We start from the raw sequence: 18,515 nt of genomic DNA on the forward strand, positions 1-18,515 counted from the left end.
CCCTGGGCTGGGCGCCCCCAGCGCGCGTCCGTGTGGGAGCTGTCTTGCCATGGCGTGATGCTGATGACTGCACTGCATGTACACAGAGGGGACTGGAGGGCTGGGGGCAGAAGTGGGATGCAGGGGAGGGGCGTGGCGGGCCCAGGAAGTGCACGCAGGGGACGGCCCGGGCACCGTGTCACGGCCCCACGTGCGACGCGTTGGTGGGGCTGCTTGCGAGCGCTGCGAGAAATTAGATATATTGCAGCATACGTAAGACACATGGATAACTGGGCAAACTGCAGTCGGTCGCGCTTCAGGAGTTGTTTTCGCAATTTACGCGCGGCCGACCTGGTCGCGAGCCGCTCAGGGTCAGTCTAAAAGTCAGCACTTTCCTGGCGTCGGTTCCTCCATTTGTGTATTCACATATAGCTGGGTCCAAATGACCGCAAACAAGCTACCTTGAAGTGGGGGTAGTCCGAGTCCTAACGGAATGCGGACCCGGCAAACATGTCGGCATGCCCACCGACGCGCCAGGTGTGCGCCTCGGGCCCAGCCGGGGAGCTCCTAGCACTCTGGCATGGACATGCGTATGAAGTCAGCCGGCAGGGACATTTGTGCGACCGCCGCGCGGGCGCTGGGCCCGTCTGTGGGCCCTGCGCCGTGTGGGGTGGCCGGGCGCCCGGCCACCGTGTGGCCCGGCCGTGTTGCTTCCTGGCGGCCCGAGTGCCGGTATTGCATTCTATCTGCTGTGTCTGACGATGGCCAGTGGGGCAGGGACAGCGCACGAGCACCAAGGCACGCAAGTGGCCCACACGGCCTGCCGCTGGCACACGCCATGAAGGGCCCCCACACACAAAGCTGGCATGTCCCCGCACGCGCTCTGTCCGCCCCGACCCCTCGCGCCGCCCCACGTGACCTGCAAGGCCCCAGGTATCAGCGGGGCAGCAGCACCCCTTGAAGCCAAGGGCCAAGACTGAGGACGCATTGCACTTATGCCTGGGGCGCCGGTGGGAGGCAAGTAAACAGTACGGGCGGGCGCGTGTCAGCGGCCCTAGGCTGCCCAGAGCCACCTGCATCGCAATGCACACACTCTATGTCGGGCATCTGCGCCATAGCAGCGTGCGCGGTCAGCCGCGGCAGCTCCTGCAAGCTCCGGGCGCGGCGTGTAGCCTTGCACGCACCCCTGGGCTGGGCGCCCCCAGCGCGCGTCGGTGTGGGAGCTGTCTTGCCATGGCGTGATGCTGATGACTGCACTGCATGTACACAGAGGGGACTGGAGGGCTGGGGGCAGAAGTGGGATGCAGGGGAGGGGCGTGGCGGGCCCAGGAAGTGCACGCAGGGGACGGCCCGGGCACCGTGTCACGGCCCCACGTGCGACGCGTTGGTGGGGCTGCTTGCGAGCGCTGCGAGAAATTAGATATATTGCAGCATACGTAAGACACATGGATAACTGGGCAAACTGCAGTCGGTCGCGCTTCAGGAGTTGTTTTCGCAATTTACGCGCGGCCGACCTGGTCGCGAGCCGCTCAGGGTCAGTCTAAAAGTCGGCACTTTCCTGGCGTCGGTTCCTCCATTTGTGTATTCACATATAGCTGGGTCCAAATGACCGCAAACAAGCTACCTTGAAGTGGGGGTAGTCCGAGTCCTAACGGAATGCGGACCCGGCAAACATGTCGGCATGCCCACCGACGCGCCAGGTGTGCGCCTCGGGCCCAGCCGGGGAGCTCCTAGCACTCTGGCATGGACATGCGTATGAAGTCAGCCGGCAGGGACATTTGTGCGACCGCCGCGCGGGCGCTGGGCCCGTCTGTGGGCCCTGCGCCGTGTGGGGTGGCCGGGCGCCCGGCCACCGTGTGGCCCGGCCGTGTTGCTTCCTGGCGGCCCGAGTGCCGGTATTGCATGATATCTGCTGTGTCTGACGATGGCCAGTGGGGCAGGGACAGCGCACGAGCACCAAGGCACGCAAGTGGCCCACACGGCCTGCCGCTGGCACACGCCATGAAGGGCCCCCACACACAAAGCTGGCATGTCCCCGCACGCGCTCTGTCCGCCCCGACCCCTCGCGCCGCCCCACGTGACCTGCAAGGCCCCAGGTATCAGCGGGGCAGCAGCACCCCTTGAAGCCAAGGGCCAAGACTGAGGACGCATTGCACTTATGCCTGGGGCGCCGGTGGGAGGCAAGTAAACAGTACGGGCGGGCGCGTGTCAGCGGCCCTAGGCTGCCCAGAGCCACCTGCATCGCAATGCACACACTCTATGTCGGGCATCTGCGCCATAGCAGCGTGCGCGGTCAGCCGCGGCAGCTCCTGCAAGCTCCGGGCGCGGCGTGTAGCCTTGCACGCACCCCTGGGCTGGGCGCCCCCAGCGCGCGTCCGTGTGGGAGCTGTCTTGCCATGGCGTGATGCTGATGACTGCACTGCATGTACACAGAGGGGACTGGAGGGCTGGGGGCAGAAGTGGGATGCAGGGGAGGGGCGTGGCGGGCCCAGGAAGTGCACGCAGGGGACGGCCCGGGCACCGTGTCACGGCCCCACGTGCGACGCGTTGGTGGGGATGCTTGCGAGCGCTGCGAGAAATTAGATATATTTCAGCATACGTAAGACACATGGATAACTGGGCAAACTGCAGTCGGTCGCGCTTCAGGAGTTGTTTTCGCAATTTACGCGCGGCCGACCTGGTCGCGAGCCGCTCAGGGTCAGTCTAAAAGTCGGCACTTTCCTGGCGTCGGTTCCTCCATTTGTGTATTCGCATATAGCTGGGTCCAAATGACCGCAAACAAGCTACCTTGAAGTGGGGGTAGTCCGAGTCCTAACGGAATGCGGACCCGGCAAACATGTCGGCATGCCCACCGACGCGCCAGGTGTGCGCCTCGGGCCCAGCCGGGGAGCTCCTAGCACTCTGGCATGGACATGCGTATGAAGTCAGCCGGCAGGGGCATTTGTGCGACCGCCGCGCGGGCGCTGGGCCCGTCTGTGGGCCCTGCGCCGTGTGGGGTGGCCGGGCGCCCGGCCACCGTGTGGCCCGGCCGTGTTGCTTCCTGGCGGCCCGAATGCCGGTATTGCATTCTATCTGCTGTGTCTTACCATGGCCAGTCGGGCAGGGACAGCGCACAGGCACCAAGGCATGCAAGCGGCCCACACGGCCTGCCGCTGGCACACGCCGTGAAGGGCCACCCCACACAAAGCCGGCATGTCCCCGCACGCGCTCTGTCCGCCCCGACCCCTCGCGCCGCCCCACGTGACCTGCAAGGCCCCAGGTATCATCTGACGAAGCGGGGCAGCAGCACCCCTTGAAGCCAAGGGCCAAGACTGAGGACGCATTGCACTTATGCCTGGGGCGCCGGTGGGAGGCAAGTAAACAGTACGGGCGGGCGCGTGTCAGCGGCCCTAGGCTGCCCAGAGCCACCTGCATCGCAATGCACACACTCTATGTCGGGCATCTGCGCCATAGCAGCGTGCGCGGTCAGCCGCGGCAGCTCCTGCAAGCTCCGTGCGCGGCGTGTAGCCTTGCACGCACCCCTGGGCTGGGCGCCCCCAGCGCGCGTCCGTGTGGGAGCTGTCTTGCCATGGCGTGATGCTGATGACTGCACTGCATGTACACAGAGGGGACTGGAGGGCTGGGGGCAGAAGTGGGATGCAGGGGAGGGGCGTGGCGGGCCCAGGAAGTGCACGCAGGGGACGGCCCGGGCACCGTGTCACGGCCCCACGTGCGACGCGTTGGTGGGGATGCTTGCGAGCGCTGCGAGAAATTAGATATATTTCAGCATACGTAAGACACATGGATAACTGGGCAAACTGCAGTCAGTCGCGCTTCAGGAGTTGTTTTCGCAATTTACGCGCGGCCGACCTGGTCGCGAGCCGCTCAGGGTCAGTCTAAAAGTCGGCACTTTCCTGGCGTCGGTTCCTCCATTTGTGTATTCACATATAGCTGGGTCCAAATGACCGCAAACAAGCTACCTTGAAGTGGGGGTAGTCCGAGTCCTAACGGAATGCGGACCCGGCAAACATGTCGGCATGCCCACCGACGCGCCAGGTGTGCGCCTCGGGCCCAGCCGGGGAGCTCCTAGCACTCTGGCATGGACATGCGTATGAAGTCAGCCGGCAGGGGCATTTGTGCGACCGCCGCGCGGGCGCTGGGCCCGTCTGTGGGCCCTGCGCCGTGTGGGGTGGCCGGGCGCCCGGCCACCGTGTGGCCCGGCCGTGTTGCTTCCTGGCGGCCCGAGTGCCGGTATTGCATTCTATCTACGGTGTCTTACCATGGCCAGTCGGGCAGGGACAGCGCACAGGCACCAAGGCATGCAAGCGGCCCACACGGCCTGCCGCTGGCACACGCCGTGAAGGGCCACCCCACACAAAGCCGGCATGTCCCCGCACGCGCTCTGTCCGCCCCGACCCCTCGCGCCGCCCCACGTGACCTGCAAGGCCCCAGGTATCATCTGACGAAGCGGGGCAGCAGCACCCCTTGAAGCCAAGGGCCAAGACTGAGGACGCATTGCACTTATGCCTGGGGCGCCGGTGGGAGGCAAGTAAACAGTAAGGGCGGGCGCGTGTCGGCGGCCCTAGGCTGCCCAGAGCCACCTGCATCGCAATGCACACACTCTATGTCGGGCATCTGCGCCATAGCAGCGCGCGCGGTCAGCCGCGGCAGCTCCTGCAAGCTCCGGGCGCGGCGTGTAGCCTTGCACGCACCCCTGGGCTGGGCGCGCGTCCGTGTGGGAGCTGTCTTGCCATGGCGTGATGCTGATGACTGCACTGCATGTACACAGAGGGGACTGGAGGGCTGGGGGCAGAAGTGGGATGCAGGGGAGGGGCGTGGCGGGCCCAGGAAGTGCACGCAGGGGACGGCCCGGGCACCGTGTCACGGCCCCACGTGCGACGCGTTGGTGGGGATGCTTGCGAGCGCTGCGAGAAATTAGATATATTGCAGCATACGTAAGACACATGGATAACTGGGCAAACTGCAGTCGGTCGCGCTTCAGGAGTTGTTTTCGCAATTTACGCGCGGCCGACCTGGTCGCGAGCCGCTCAGGATCAGTCTAAAAGTCGGCACTTTCCTGGCGTCGGTTCCTCCATTTGTGTATTCACATATAGCTGGGTCCAAATGACCGCAAACAAGCTACCTTGAAGTGGGGGTAGTCCGAGTCCTAACGGAATGCGGACCCGGCAAACATGTCGGCATGCCCACCGACGCGCCAGGTGTGCGCCTCGGGCCCAGCCGGGGAGCTCCTAGCACTCTGGCATGGACATGCGTATGAATTCAGCCGGCAGGGGCATTTGTGCGACCGCCGCGCGGGCGCTGGGCCCGTCTGTGGGCCCTGCACCGTGTGGGGTGGCCGGGCGCCCGGCCACCGTGTGGCCCGGCCGTGTTGCTTCCTGGCGGCCCGAGTGCCGGTATTGCATTCTATCTACGGTGTCTTACCATGGCCAGCCGGGCAGGGACAGCGCACAGCCACCAAGGCACGCAAGCGGCCCACACGGCCTGCCGCTGGCACACGCCGTGAAGGGCCACCCCACACAAAGCCGGCATGTCCCCGCACGCGCTCTGTCCGCCCCGACCCCTCGCGCCGCCCCACGTGACCTGCAAGGCCCCAGGTATCAGCGGGGCAGCAGCACCCCTTGAAGCCAAGGGCCAAGACTGAGGACGCATTGCACTTATGCCTGGGGCGCCGGTGGGAGGCAAGTAAACAGTACGGGCGGGCGCGTGTCAGCGGCCCTAGGCTGCCCAGAGCCACCTGCATCGCAATGCACACACTCTATGTCGGGCATCTGCGCCATAGCAGCGTGCGCGGTCAGCCGCGGCAGCTCCTGCAAGCTCCGGGCGCGGCGTGTAGCCTTGCACGCACCCCTGGGCTGGGCGCCCCCAGTGCGCGTCCGTGTGGGAGCTGTCTTGCCATGGCGTGATGTTGATGACTGCACTGCATGTACGTAGAGGGGACTGGAGGGCTGGGGGCAGAAGTGGGATGCAGGGGAGGGGCGTGGCGGGCCCAGGAAGTGCACGCAGGTGAGGGCGCTGGGGGTTGGCGTGGGGATGGGCCACGATTTGCCATGGAGCAATGGAGCTGGTGCTTTTTCCAGCAACGAAGTATTTACGTGGGCAACAGCAACCTCACCCCGCACACCGTAATATTTTGCAGCGCCGGAGCTGGAACGCGGGCTGGGGGCAACAGCAGCCGCATTGGGCAGCTGCAACAGGACAAGTAAGCTTATTCCCCCCGTTGCTCAGTACCAGCCATGGCGTGCGCGATGGTAAGTGTTAATGGTCAAGCTGTGTGTTTATGTGGAGTTTCTGTTGTGAATTGGATGCACGGCACGAATGGGAGCATTCCTATCTTAATGTCTCCAGACATTAATTGGCCATTTCGGCCGTTTTCTAGACATTCCTCCAGGGGGCTAATGTCTGGGGCGAGACTTTGTTGGCCCGGGTTTGGGGCGGGTTTTGTCCGAATTTGTATGGAGAAGCCCCCAAACCGCCATGTGCCCAGATAAAAGACGGCGGCCACCCGGCCGTTTTTGTCTGGAGCTAGACGTGGACTCGCCACCGGCCTCACCCTAGCTTGTCAGCTTAGGGACTCGCAAGAGGTAGTCTTATGACGCCGGCCCACGGCTTAGGTGAGCAGCGCTAGCGTTTGCGGTGAGCCGGGCCTGGGGTTCCTCCCCCCTCCGGAGGCGAGGAGCGTGGGGGTCATTCGGGGATCTCTCCTCGGGTGAGCGTGCGTGTCTCGTACGTTTTTGGGGCCCTGGCTTAGTCCACGGCTGTCGTCCCACATGTAACCTCTATCAGCTAGACATTACCCCAAAAACAAGATGCCGTACTGCCAATATGTATTCGTGTTCTGAATTTTCGGGGAGGGGGTCTGAAAATAGCTGGAATTAAACTTGAGTTATTAATTTTCGGGGAGGCGGCGCACACGCACCTATTGCAGTCTTGGCACAAATTTTCGGGGAAGACGGGCGGCTGCGGCGGCAGCCCCCTACGGATACCGGACCAATCCCGGCGCTTACTTGACCTTGCGCCAGTGCATCTGCATCTGCATCTGTGCGCGTGTAAGCTACAATTTCAACCTAAACTGAATCTTGACGTAAACAAATACCGTACGCACGCACACGCAAGCACACACACGCAAGCGCACACACACACACACACACACACACACACACACACACACACACACACACACACACACACACACACACACACACACACACACACACACACACACACACGCACGCACGCACGCACGCACGCACGCACGCACGCACGCTCACACACACGCATGCACGCATGCTCACGCGCGGGGAGCTCCGGACCGGATGGCATTTGCCAGCTCCATGATCGGCCTCTCAAACTCATTGGCGATTCGACACGCTCGGCTGCGCCCCGCACCACGCCCGGCCCGCACCCCCGCACCCCCGCCGAATGTTTCTGCTTAGTATACTTAGTATGACACAAATGTTCGGGGCTTATAAAGTATGAGCTAAATTGTTTCGGTTCCATACTTCGTGAGCCCACCACGAAATTTAGAACACAAATACATATTGGCAGTACGGTACGACCCCTGAATGGGAGATGAGAGATTGCTGACACGGCCGTGATGGAACATGGCAAGGGGCAGGAAAGCGTAGTCCCGATGTGTGTGGTTCCCACCCGTGCCCACATAAATGCGTAGCAAGAAGGGACAAGGCATTGGTGCGTCGTTCGCGCGCTGTTACTGTACCGACGGTAGCTGGCAGGATGTGTCGATGTTTTGCTGACACGGCCTGACACACCCCTGGCCTGACACGAACCGTACATAGGTCGGGAGCTGAGCCCCCGAAACATTTTTTTGGGGATGAAAGGCGGTGGCAGCGGGTTTCTGGAAAATGAAGATGCCTTTCTTCGGAAATCTGTCAGTGGCGCCACACCTGCCTTCTTAAGACACGTCTCGCTGTCTCGGTACCTGACCCAGGCTACGCACACTCAGCCGCAGTGCGAACATTTAAGAGGGAAGTCTGCAGTCATTGCACTCGTGGCGTTTGGCATTCCGCATGTGCCCCCAGCGACGTCAGACGATTACAGGGCGGCCGCGCTGCTCTACAAGTCATCCGTGCCGGTCTGCCACACGACAACTCCAACAGCAAACATTTGGGGGGCGGTGCTTGGTGGGCGGCAGCCTCTAGTACACGTTCACGAACTTCAGCCTAGTCCATGCTCCACGTCCGGTCCGGTCCTGCCAACACCGTGCATGAGTGCAACGCGTAGATGCACTGTGACCCACAATGCCAGGACGCAGACATCTAAATAGCAACAACGCTCACGTGCAGATGTCCTGTACGTGCGCTTCCAAGAATCTAGTAGCAACTTGTCCGCAACTCAAGAGTGAACAATTACGGTACGATGCTATGAAAAGGAACGCGGCGTATGGTGGGCCTGGAGGGGGGCCATTCAAACCATCCGCTGGCCCCCTCCAGGCCCACCACACGCCCCGTTCCTTTTCATAGCATCGTACCGTTATTGTTCGCAGTTGCGTGGCGGGCATTTGACATGGCTAAGTCCGTACACCGAATTTAGGCATGCTCTATGGATTGCATGGCAGTAATCTCCATACCGCCTCAAAAATGTAATATCAAGTTGCGGTACATGTCCTGAAACAGCGTATGTTTCGCCACCCAGTCTACCGTTCTGCACCATGCTGCCCATTCAGAAGTGCCCATGCTCATGCGAGCTGCTACACACAGCTACACATATGGTACACGGCACACACCTGATGCGGCCAGTGCAGGACAGTCAGTCGTACAATCAGTGCAGCCTCGCACAGCAAGCGTGCCTTCCCACGGCGCGCAGGCACGCACGCACGCCCCGCAGGTAACATCGAAGTCAGCAAGCAGTCAGGTGGAAGCGCCGAGTAGGAGTGAGAGTCAGAGGGGTATATAAGCGGCTACGAGCAAGACGCTTACATACCCCACTGACTCTCACTCCTACTCGGCGCTTCTACCTGACTGCTTGCTGACTTAGCCGTTGAGCCACGTACCGACTTCGTAGCACGCAGCGGTGCACAGCAAGCCACGGCTATCAGCAGCGGCAGCGATCGGAACACACAGCGGTACAGGCGCCTTCACTAACAGCCACGCAGTAGTCGCGACCCCATCGCTGCTGAGGCCGCTGGTACCACCTGTGCAACGAGCGGCAGCCGCACGCGCCGGCTCGGCGCAAGCGTGGCTGCTCGCTGCCCTCCCTTGCCCCACCCCACACGACTGCCGCTGGCGGTGTACGCCAGCGGCGGGCGCTGGCCCCACCCTGCCGCTGCTGGTCCCGAGGGCGGACACGTGTACCGGTCGTGCACTGCCCTTGCGCCACGCCCCTGCCCTCCGCCGCCGCGACTGCCGCCACGCCCACCGCCCCGGCTGGTGCTGCCATCGCCTCCTTCGCCGCTGCTCAGGCCGCCGCCACCAGCGACGCTGCCTGATAGCTCCGCCGCAAACACAGCGGCTGCGGCTTCAAAGGTGGGGCCCGATACCAGCCGCAGCGCCTCTACCATGGCCTCGTTGACGTCAAAGAGGGGCTGGCCCAGCGCACCGGGCAGCGCCTCGACGATGTCCACATCCAAGATGGCACCAGCCGCCCGATCCCACGGCTTTGCGTGGCCCAGCGCTTTGCGGCTCAGCCTGCAGGTAGGCAGGTGGACACACACGCGAATGAGCGGCAGCAGGTGTGGTCGTGCGCCGGGTCAGTGTCCAAGACACCGTCGCGCCTTGGGCTAAAGGCCCGGCGCCTCGGATTCATGCCCGGCGGCACGGCAGCGGTAAGTCAGACGGGAAGATGGACATGCAGTCTTGCAGCGCATGCGCACCCGCGGCAACGTGCACCCGCAGCCAATCCACTGCCTGCCTTCGTCTCCCAGGTCTGAACATGCGCTGACCCTCCCACGACCAGACCGCGTGAGCTACATATAGCAAGGGCGGGAGTAGCAGAAAGGGCGGCAATACCACCCACCCATCCGCCTGCCCGCCCGCCCGCCTGCCCGCCCAGCCGCCCGCCCGCTCCCCCCCCACCCACCCACAACCACCCACCGCAGGTAGAAGACCAGCATGGCCAGGTGCGTGTGCCGCGCCTGCTTGTTGTTCAGGTGGGCCTTGAGGTCGAGTTCGTTCCACTCCGAGTTCAGCACCTTCTGGAACCAGGGCTGCCGCTCCCACAGCTCCTGGGGGTCCAGCTCCGCGCCGCCGCCCGGCTGCTGCTGCTGCTGCTGCTGCTGCTGTTGCTGAGCGCCGCCTGCGGCCGCTTCGGCCGCCCGCAGCTTGTTGGCGACGCCGTCGGCGATGACCTACACAATTAGCGTTAGTAATTCCCAGGACTAGCTAGCGGGAGTCGAAGTAGATTGTGACGCGTGGGTGTGCTATTACAACGAAACTGGGAGGAACTCACCGCATTGGCGTGCGTGCACACAGGGCAAACTGATACCGTACACACACAACACTACCTTTCCGTGTGCTCTCTCACGCCACTGATGAGTGGAACGCAGCACAACTTCCCAAACACACGGTCGAAGGGGATGCAACACCAAGCGCGTCCAGCTCATGCAGACACCTGCTGCATTTGCCACGGTGCGTCCGCGCTTATAAGCATTTCTCTCATCACCTGTAGTTTGGCCTCGAATGCGTCGGTTCCAGCTGGCAGCGGCTGTGCAAGCTGCTGCCAGCGGCGGCTTGCTTCGAGACCGAGCAGGTAGTCCGCGGCCTCCCCCAGGTAGAACAGGTTCCACCCGGAGTCCAGCTGCGTCAGGCTGACGTTGTACCCCAGCTCGCTCCACCTCTCCCGTAACAGCAGCTGAACGCGGCGGCGCAGGCAAGGAGATGTGAGGGCGTGACGTTGGGTAAGCGGACAAACAGCGGGCACTACTCAGAAGTAATGTGGGTGTGTGTGTGTGCATGCAAACCAGCAGCAGTCACGTTCGACTGTTTGAGTTGGCCAGCAGTGTTGAGCACGACCTGCTCGCAAGCACCTGACAGTTGGTAGCTGATCAAGTGTGTGCGGTGGCATGGGGCGCGAGAAAAGATAGATGGGTTATCTGGGTACATCCACGTGCGCGCACACACGTGGTATGTACGCGTGCCCAACGACATGTTTATATGTGCCCTGCTGCCTCACCTACCCGCACAATCTGGCGCTGGTGCGAGTCGCGGAGGTAGCAGCGGCCGTCCACCGTCTTGTCCAGGTGCGGCTGCAGGAACGTTTGCAGGCCGGTATGCAGCAGCTGCTTTCTGGTGTCCGCCCCCACGGCCGGCACCGACAGGTCCAGGATGGCGAGCCGCTGCGACAGCGGCATGGACTCCAGCCCAACCTTCCACTCCCTGAGCGACTGCGGTAGGCAATGGACGGGCGGGCGTACGACCGCAGTCCCTGAACAACAAAACAACTGGTTGCTTGCTGGTGCTCGACAACCTCGCTCCCCTCCCCTCCCCACCCATGCCATCCCCTCCCCTTCCCCCCTACCCGCGCACCTCGTCCATGACCTTCAACCGCACGAAATCGCACAGGAAGGCCTCCGCGTTGCTGGGGCACCCCTCAGTGACCCAGGCGTTCACCAGGACCACCAGGAGCGCTACTGACCGCGGGCACAGCTCCAGCAGCCGGCGGTCCAGCACCACATGCGGATACCTGACCTGCTGCAGGCGCTGCCACGCCCACTCCATGTGTGCGGCGCTACAGCGATGAAGAAAGTGCATAGCAGCGAGGGTGTGTGCCATCCTGCGCTCTACTGCTCAACTCAACTCAACTCTGACGCTAAAATGACTAGGCCAAAAACTCTGTCCGGGTCATCACCTGTAGGTCGCCGGCAGGTGGACGGCGGTGTTGCTGACGATGACACAATGGCCGTTGGGCGGCATCTTGGCCACACTGATCCACGTGTGTGCCATGGAGCTCGCTGTCAGGCACCACAGCACGGTGCGGGGCCCTCCCACCAGCAGCTGCTTCATGAACCTGTTGCGGACGTACTCGACACCGTTGACGTCCGGCTCACCGCCGAGGGTCGGCAGGAACAGGCTCTGCACCTCGTCTGCATGTGGCCGGCGGCGGGGATGTATGGGGAGTCTGGTTTCAGCATCAAGCATACCAAGCAAAGGAAACAGGGTTGTGATGCAATCAACTTGTGAGACTGCGCAAAGGAGTCAAAGGTGGTTCAATCACACATTCATGAAGCGCAACATACACAACCAGGTCGAATTGTTCCGTTGATTGTTGTACGCACCTACTTTCGCAAAACCACCAAAACAAGACCCAGCGAACCAGAAAAACAAGGACCACCAAGACTCAATGCACCTTTGTACGACCCACGCACACCCACCGCACAGCACCAGCACCGGCACCTCCACTGCCTCGATGAAACAGTGGATGGCGTCGCCCAGTATGCCCATGTCGGTCTCCAGCAGGTCAGCTTCTGCAGTCGCCAGCGCACCCTCCAGCATGGGCACCCGCTCCGTGCGCGCCCACTGCACCAGCTTGCGCAGCAGCTTCCTCAGCATGCCTGTGGCGCCGCCCTGAGACGTTCAGGTTGCAGGAGCACCTCAGCATATGACGTGCACGTTTACATGGCTAGCACCATTCGTGCAATCAACAACGCCCATTCGATGCGCAATGCCCATTCAACCGTGCCCGCTTGCTAGTTAGCCCGCGCATGACGCGTCCGGGGCTCGCTGTAGTGCCAAGGCTGGGCGGGGCTACAATGAGAGACGCCTACAGGTGACCCGTTGTATATTCTATACAAGGGGTATTTTTATACAGCTGCCCGTTCTTATTGGGTTCTCGGACTTAGGGGCTGCATTCCTGGACTTAAGATATCCATGCCATATCCTATGAGCCTGTCGGGTCAGATTTGGGTGTCCATGCATGCCGACCACCCAGCAGGGCAATGTTTGACACGATTCCACGCCGGGTTCATCTTTGTCAGCCCAACTCAAGCATAGCACACACTATTTGTCTTGTTATTTCTTCTGTCTTATACAGTTGAGTATGTACACATGTCTAAAGGAGTTAGCATAACCTTCGCTGCTGTCGGGACGCTAGCATGTAATCGCTTCTGAGCTCGCAGAGCACAATGAAGGCTCTAAAGTAGTTCCAGAATGCCAATGATTATATCAAAGGAGATGTGGGGCCTTCCATAACAAGAAGACGCAATAAGATGCCCGAAATGCACTGCGAACTGCACTACCGTACTGCCAAAAAGTGCTTCTAAATATTGCTGGAATAAATTAGATATGTAATGTATGTGACTGCTGTGTGGCCGCGGGTGCTGCACTGGAGTATGCGGGCGCGCCTGCTGTCGCCCCTGCGGGGGCCGGCGTTGCCTCAATACGTGGCCGACCGGTTTGCGGCGGCAGTGGCCCTTCTCCCCGCTGGCTGGGCTGCCACCGCGTGTGCCACCCAGCTGGCTCGGGGGCTTGCTGCCGCGCTGCCGCTCCCGGCGGCCGACATTGTGAGTGCTATGGCGGAGTCGGTGCAACAGGTTGTGCGGGGGCTTGGATGGTTGCAGTGCGGGGGCCCACCCATCCTGCTCACTGCCTACACGGTGAAGGCGGGGACCGTGCTACAAATGGCTCCACAGTTAGCCGCCCTGAAGGCTAAGCATTTGAGCAATATGTGTGCGACGTGGGTGTGTCGGGTGTGGAGGCTGCCCTGGCGGCGGGGGCCTTCGTGTGCACCTTGGCCCACTTGTGGGCGCTGATATGGGGGAAGTGGGCGCTGATATGGGGGAATCATCATCAGGAAGCACTGTGGCGGGTGGCCGCCAACACTTGCTGGGCGTTCCCATGGCATGCTCCCCAGCGTGCACGCGGCGTTGCTGTTGACCCGTGTTGGGCATGTGGGGTTGACATGCATGATGGGGGCCGGCGTCACTGGTTTTGGGACTGCACTGTTGTGCTGTCCCTGCGGGAAAACATGGGAATGGCTATGGGTTTCATGCCCGAGGATGCTCTAAGTGCCTTCTCTCGTGAGGAGTTGTGGTTAGTGCGCCCGCCTGCGGGCTTGCGCCACCTTTGTGGGATGTGGTGTGTCTCGCTGCTACGTCTGCCCTGGACTTCGGTCGGCAGCGTATGGCTATGGCCGGGCTGGCGGCGCGAGCGAAGCTGCCGTCGGCCCAGGTGCTGAGCATTGGACTTGCCGTCGTAGCTGACTTCTGGGGTCGTCTCCAGACGTTTGTGACTTTGGGGATCAGGCCAAAGGGTTGGGACACTGTGCCGTCTGCGCATCCATTCATCTCTCAGGCTGTTGGTGAAGGCATGGTATTGCGCTTGCCGTATGACGCTGATTCCCCGCCTCCCTCGCCGTGAGGGGTTGTGAGTGGTTGGTGGCTTTGTGTGTGGGCAGGATGCACGTGTGGGCGACCGTTCTAGTGCCTGGATGCTTGCGCCCTGGTTAGTGCATGCACTGTGTGTGTGTGTGTGTGTGTGTGTGCTGCGGCCTGGATTCCCGGCACTTCTGTGCCTAGGCTTGTGGTGTTGAGGCACAGCGGTGGGGCTCTGGCGGGTTGAGGCTTGGCTAGGACTCACTGTGCACGGAGTCACACGGACTTTGCCCGCGGGAGGGTTTGCAGCAAATCGGGGTTGGTGGAGTCGAGTTGGGCCCTGGTAGCATGTGATGGCTCGGCGTCTTCGGGTGCTCGGACTGTCCTCTCTGTAACATCCGCATTCATAATGTCACTGTTTTATTCTCCAGCCTTGTATAATTGTTTATTATATGAAAATTACGCGCAGTACGGTACACACTGATCCTGGGGCGGTAAAGCTGTCCACCGCCCGGGACGCATCCCTCTCTCCCTCTCCCTCTCACCCTCGCCCTCGCCCTCGCCCCCGCCCCCGCCCCCACGCTCGCTCGCTCGCGCAAGTGCAATCCACGCGCAGACGTACCGAACACTCCAACTCGTCGCCCTTCAGCCGCAGGACCACCATGTTCGCCAGCAGGGGCGACCGCCCGCCCCCATCCTCCTCCTGCTGCTGCTCGCACAGCGCCTCCGCCACGACCGCGGGCACAATGTGCTCCAGCGTGTATGACTTGCCCGTCTGCAGCATGCATGAAGGGATGGGTCTCAGATGGCGGCCAGTCCCTATGAACTCTCAACTTGATGCTAGTAATGCTAGGCGGAACCGCTGCGCCAGGCTATACAAGTGCATGTCCGAACAGCTAGGGTACATATGGCAACAACGCGAAGCCACTTTGCGGCACCTGGGCTTACAGCTACGGGTGGACGCATTGGGATCTGTCCTCAGAGCTGCAGGACACAGAGCGGGCGAGGGAGCAAGCGAGCAAGCGCACTGACCTTGACGAGTCCTGAAATCAGCAAGGGCGGTGGGCAACTTGACTCGCGCCTGTCACACGCAGCCTCCTGAATGGCCACTTTAGCCCACCAGCGGACGCGGTCCACCACGCCCGCCTCGTCGATATAGGAACATGAGGAGTCCCCATAAGCCAGCTCCCACAAGGTTCCGTTGATGTCGCTCTCCTGCTGCTTCAGCAGCTTGGCTGCGCTATCCAGTAGCCGTGATTGCATCCACCATGTGCCCGCACCTGTATGCACGTGCGCCCACACAGGCTGTTGAAGTTACAGATATTGTTGCCACTTTTTTGGCGCTCACAGTTGGCTGACAGCAAACGCCCCCTGACTTGCTCATGGGCACCCCAGCCCCGCCACCACACGGCCCAGATTGAACAAACGTGCATGCTTGTTTAGGCTTTTTTCGTTTATCGGCCTTGCGGGCATGGTGTCGTGTCCTGTCTGACGTCCCGACCATGACACAATCAACCCATATCCTCTCAACTGCTATGCCTCTCAGCTCCTGTGTACTTAGGTAACGCAGCTTATATTTTCATGGGGCTGTTGCCCCGGCTACTGTTCGCTCCGCAGCTCCAGCAGCAGAACTCTTTCGCAGCTGCAACTGTAGGTTGAGGTGCTGGAGGTGGAAGCTGGTCCCCGGGGTAGGGGCCATGGCATGGGTGAATTCGCCTGGTCGCTGGACCCGTCCGAGCTTTTTTGGGAGCTGGTCAACCAACTACTCACCCGAGATGCTCGCACTGTTCTGAGAGCCAGATGCCACGCCTGCGCAAGGAGGAACGCAGAGCTGCATCTCGTCAGCACCAAGGCCAGCACACTGCGCCAGCAAGTGTCAAACCAGCTGAACAATAGCGACACAGACGGAGATCCTACCTTGAGCTTTGTCGTAACCGATCTGCACGTACTCAAACAGTGCCTCGGGGTCATCGGCCATCGGAAGAATGAAGGTGCGGCGCTCCTCCGCCGGCATCGAGGCCAGGAAGCTCACGAGCTGCCCTAGCTTCGCGCCCTTCACGCCGCGAGATTTAGCAGCAGATTTGAATGCTTTGACAGCATGGATAACCTCGTCGTTGTCCATGCTGCCCCAAAGTCCCTGCCACTACCGGAACAGCAGCCCTAGCGGCTGCAGTCAGCAACTTGGACGTCAATTTGCTGCGCGGCTGCGCCAAGCTATGCGAATCTCTCTGCAGCACGCTACACGAGAGCACACAGCCCAGTAGTACTTACGTAGCTGTGACAGCGTGTAAATTTAAGCATTTCAGTGACATGCGTGTGCACAGAGGGGCCGAGCGTGCGGTCAATGCCATAGGACGCTAGCACGGTTAATGACAAGTGTTCCCCGGTCACGGGAGAAGGGCGTGTGATGGGACAGGGTTCAAGGCAGGTCACGGGAGAAGGGCGGAAGGGGCTGAGCCCCTCCACAGTCTGAGGCCGAACAACCTCATCGCCCGGGCATAGCTGGGGTCGGTTTCCACAGGCACATAGCCAAACCAGGTGCAGTCGCGATGCCACAGCAGAGCCAACTGTAGCCAGACGCAGCACAATTGTCAACAGCCGCACTACTTATGCCGCTACGCGTGCCCTGCCAGGCCCACCGAGGACCGCTACCTAGACACCAGCCAGCTCCTCAGCCTGCGCGCTTGCGCCGCTTCTTGGGCGGCGCTGCGCTCTCCTCCTCCACGTGGCCTTTCCCGCCCCTTCCGCTACCAAGATGCGCGCACGCGCCCCCGCTGCTGCCGCCGCCACCGCCGCCGCCACCGCCGCCGCCACCGCCGCCGCCGCCGCCGCCGCTGCTGCCGCTGCCGCCGCCGCCGCCGCCGCCGCTGCCGCCGCCGCCGCCGCCAGTCTGCAGCGATGCAGGTCGCTTGTGCCCCAGCAGCATCTCCACCAGCGCATGCCGGATGTTGGTTGCGGACTTGACGTCACGTCCCTGCTGCACCGTCGGGAGGGCGGTAGAGTGAGTGAGTCCAACTGAGCCCACGACTCAGCCGTCACCCAGCCGTCACCCAGCCATCACCCACTGAGCCCCACTGAGCCCACGACTGAGCCCCACTGAGCCCCACTGAGCCCCACTGAGCCCCACTGAGCCCTCACCCACTGAGCCGGGTCATCCACATGTCATCCCCACTGAGCCCCACTGAGCCCCACTGAGCCGTCACCCTCACCCACTGAGCCCCACTGAGCCGTCAACCAGCCACCCAGCCATTACCCAGCCAGCCGCCCGCCCGCAAAGTGGACTCACCCACACCGTCCCGCAGTGGGTGCACTCTTGGACCTGGTGAGCACGTGAGCCCCCCCCCCATGGTACGACCGCCTGCAGGCAGCGCTGCCCGTCGCCGAGCAAGCGCCGCCCGCACTTCGCACACACCTGGGGAGGGAGGGGGCAGGAGTACATTGTGGACCTTGCTGGCTACCCGACTACCTGTACACGAGCCCCATCCTGTCCACCCGACCACCTGTCTACTCATTCCAACCCGTCTGCTCTCATCTTGCCTGTGATGTGTAGAACTCGTCCATGTACACCACCAGGTGCGCGTACTTGTCCACCAGCAGGCGGGGCAGTGCCCGGTTTGGGCCCCGCCCCAACCTGCTGATGCAACCGCCATAGCCAGTGTTGGCGTTGCCCCAGCCAACAATGACCTCCTCCTTGGGCCTTCCACCAGCCAGCTGCTGCGCCGTGTGCTCCAGCACCTGTACCCGTGGCATTGGTGTAGCGTCGGCGCAATGCAGTTGATGTGAGTGCATGTGCTGGCCCCCTCCCCTCAACCCCCACCTTCTGCGTTCGCGCATGGACAGTCGGGCGCCACCGTCGCTGGCCCCACTGCCGGTAGAAACGGAGCAGGTGCCACAGCCCGTACTCTTGCGCAGCGACACCTTCCTAGTACTAATTCTATGTGTCATATTTATTAGAGGTGTGAAAATATGTTGCGCGCGTCATGAGCCCCCCCGCCCATCAATCACCGCTCCCATTGCGTGCGTATGCAGGGGTGCCCCTGTGCGTATGAGTACATGGTAAGGGGTACGGGTGATCACTGCTGGATGACTGCATCTCGTTTACATCCTAACATCGAAACGTGCGTTGCGGAACTAATGCGTACGTAGACCAGAGCGCAAAGCGGAGTGGGCTTGCAGGCGGCACGGGAGCAGGCAGTCAGTAGCGCAAGTTGCGAATTCACATGTTACCTCGTAACCGACGATTAACGCCGTGGACGGCCGGGCCCAAGGCTGG

General features: G+C 61.9%; 3 protein-coding genes across 4 annotated transcripts; 1 reads left to right on the top strand and 2 right to left on the bottom strand.

The window, feature by feature from the left end:
* Positions 1-8,019: 8,019 nt before the first annotated feature.
* Positions 8,020-12,794, bottom strand: CHLRE_13g576700v5 (uncharacterized protein). Its single transcript, XM_043069469.1, has 7 exons — positions 12,305-12,794; positions 11,782-12,016; positions 11,460-11,661; positions 11,111-11,317; positions 10,597-10,785; positions 10,029-10,282; positions 8,020-9,623 (listed from the first exon to the last, which is right to left on the bottom strand). Exons 1-7 carry the CDS (start codon positions 12,480-12,482, stop codon positions 9,077-9,079), a joined length of 1,812 nt encoding a protein of 603 aa, XP_042917444.1. The 5' UTR covers positions 12,483-12,794; the 3' UTR covers positions 8,020-9,076.
* Positions 12,795-12,954: 160 nt separating this feature from the next.
* Positions 12,955-14,649, top strand: CHLRE_13g576720v5 (uncharacterized protein). Its single transcript, XM_043069470.1, has 2 exons — positions 12,955-13,432; positions 13,566-14,649. Exons 1-2 carry the CDS (start codon positions 13,220-13,222, stop codon positions 13,572-13,574), a joined length of 222 nt encoding a protein of 73 aa, XP_042917445.1. The 5' UTR covers positions 12,955-13,219; the 3' UTR covers positions 13,575-14,649.
* Positions 14,650-14,686: 37 nt separating this feature from the next.
* CHLRE_13g576740v5 (uncharacterized protein) lies at positions 14,687-18,172 on the bottom strand. Of its 2 annotated transcripts, none has more exons than XM_043069472.1 (5): positions 17,780-18,172; positions 17,529-17,654; positions 16,160-17,216; positions 15,275-16,051; positions 14,687-15,017 (listed from the first exon to the last, which is right to left on the bottom strand). In XM_043069472.1, the coding sequence occupies exons 1-3, from the start codon at positions 17,990-17,992 to the stop codon at positions 16,914-16,916; spliced, it is 642 nt and encodes a 213-aa protein (XP_042917446.1). In that variant the 5' UTR covers positions 17,993-18,172; the 3' UTR covers positions 14,687-15,017; positions 15,275-16,051; positions 16,160-16,913. The 2 variants fall into 2 exon arrangements, with proteins under 2 accessions (XP_042917446.1, XP_042917447.1); XM_043069471.1 differs by having other exon boundaries at positions 16,160-17,219.
* Positions 18,173-18,515: the final 343 nt, after the last annotated feature.

This window comes from Chlamydomonas reinhardtii, chromosome 13, assembly GCF_000002595.2.
Source record: "Chlamydomonas reinhardtii strain CC-503 cw92 mt+ chromosome 13, whole genome shotgun sequence".
NCBI classification, from domain to species: domain Eukaryota; kingdom Viridiplantae; phylum Chlorophyta; class Chlorophyceae; order Chlamydomonadales; family Chlamydomonadaceae; genus Chlamydomonas; species Chlamydomonas reinhardtii.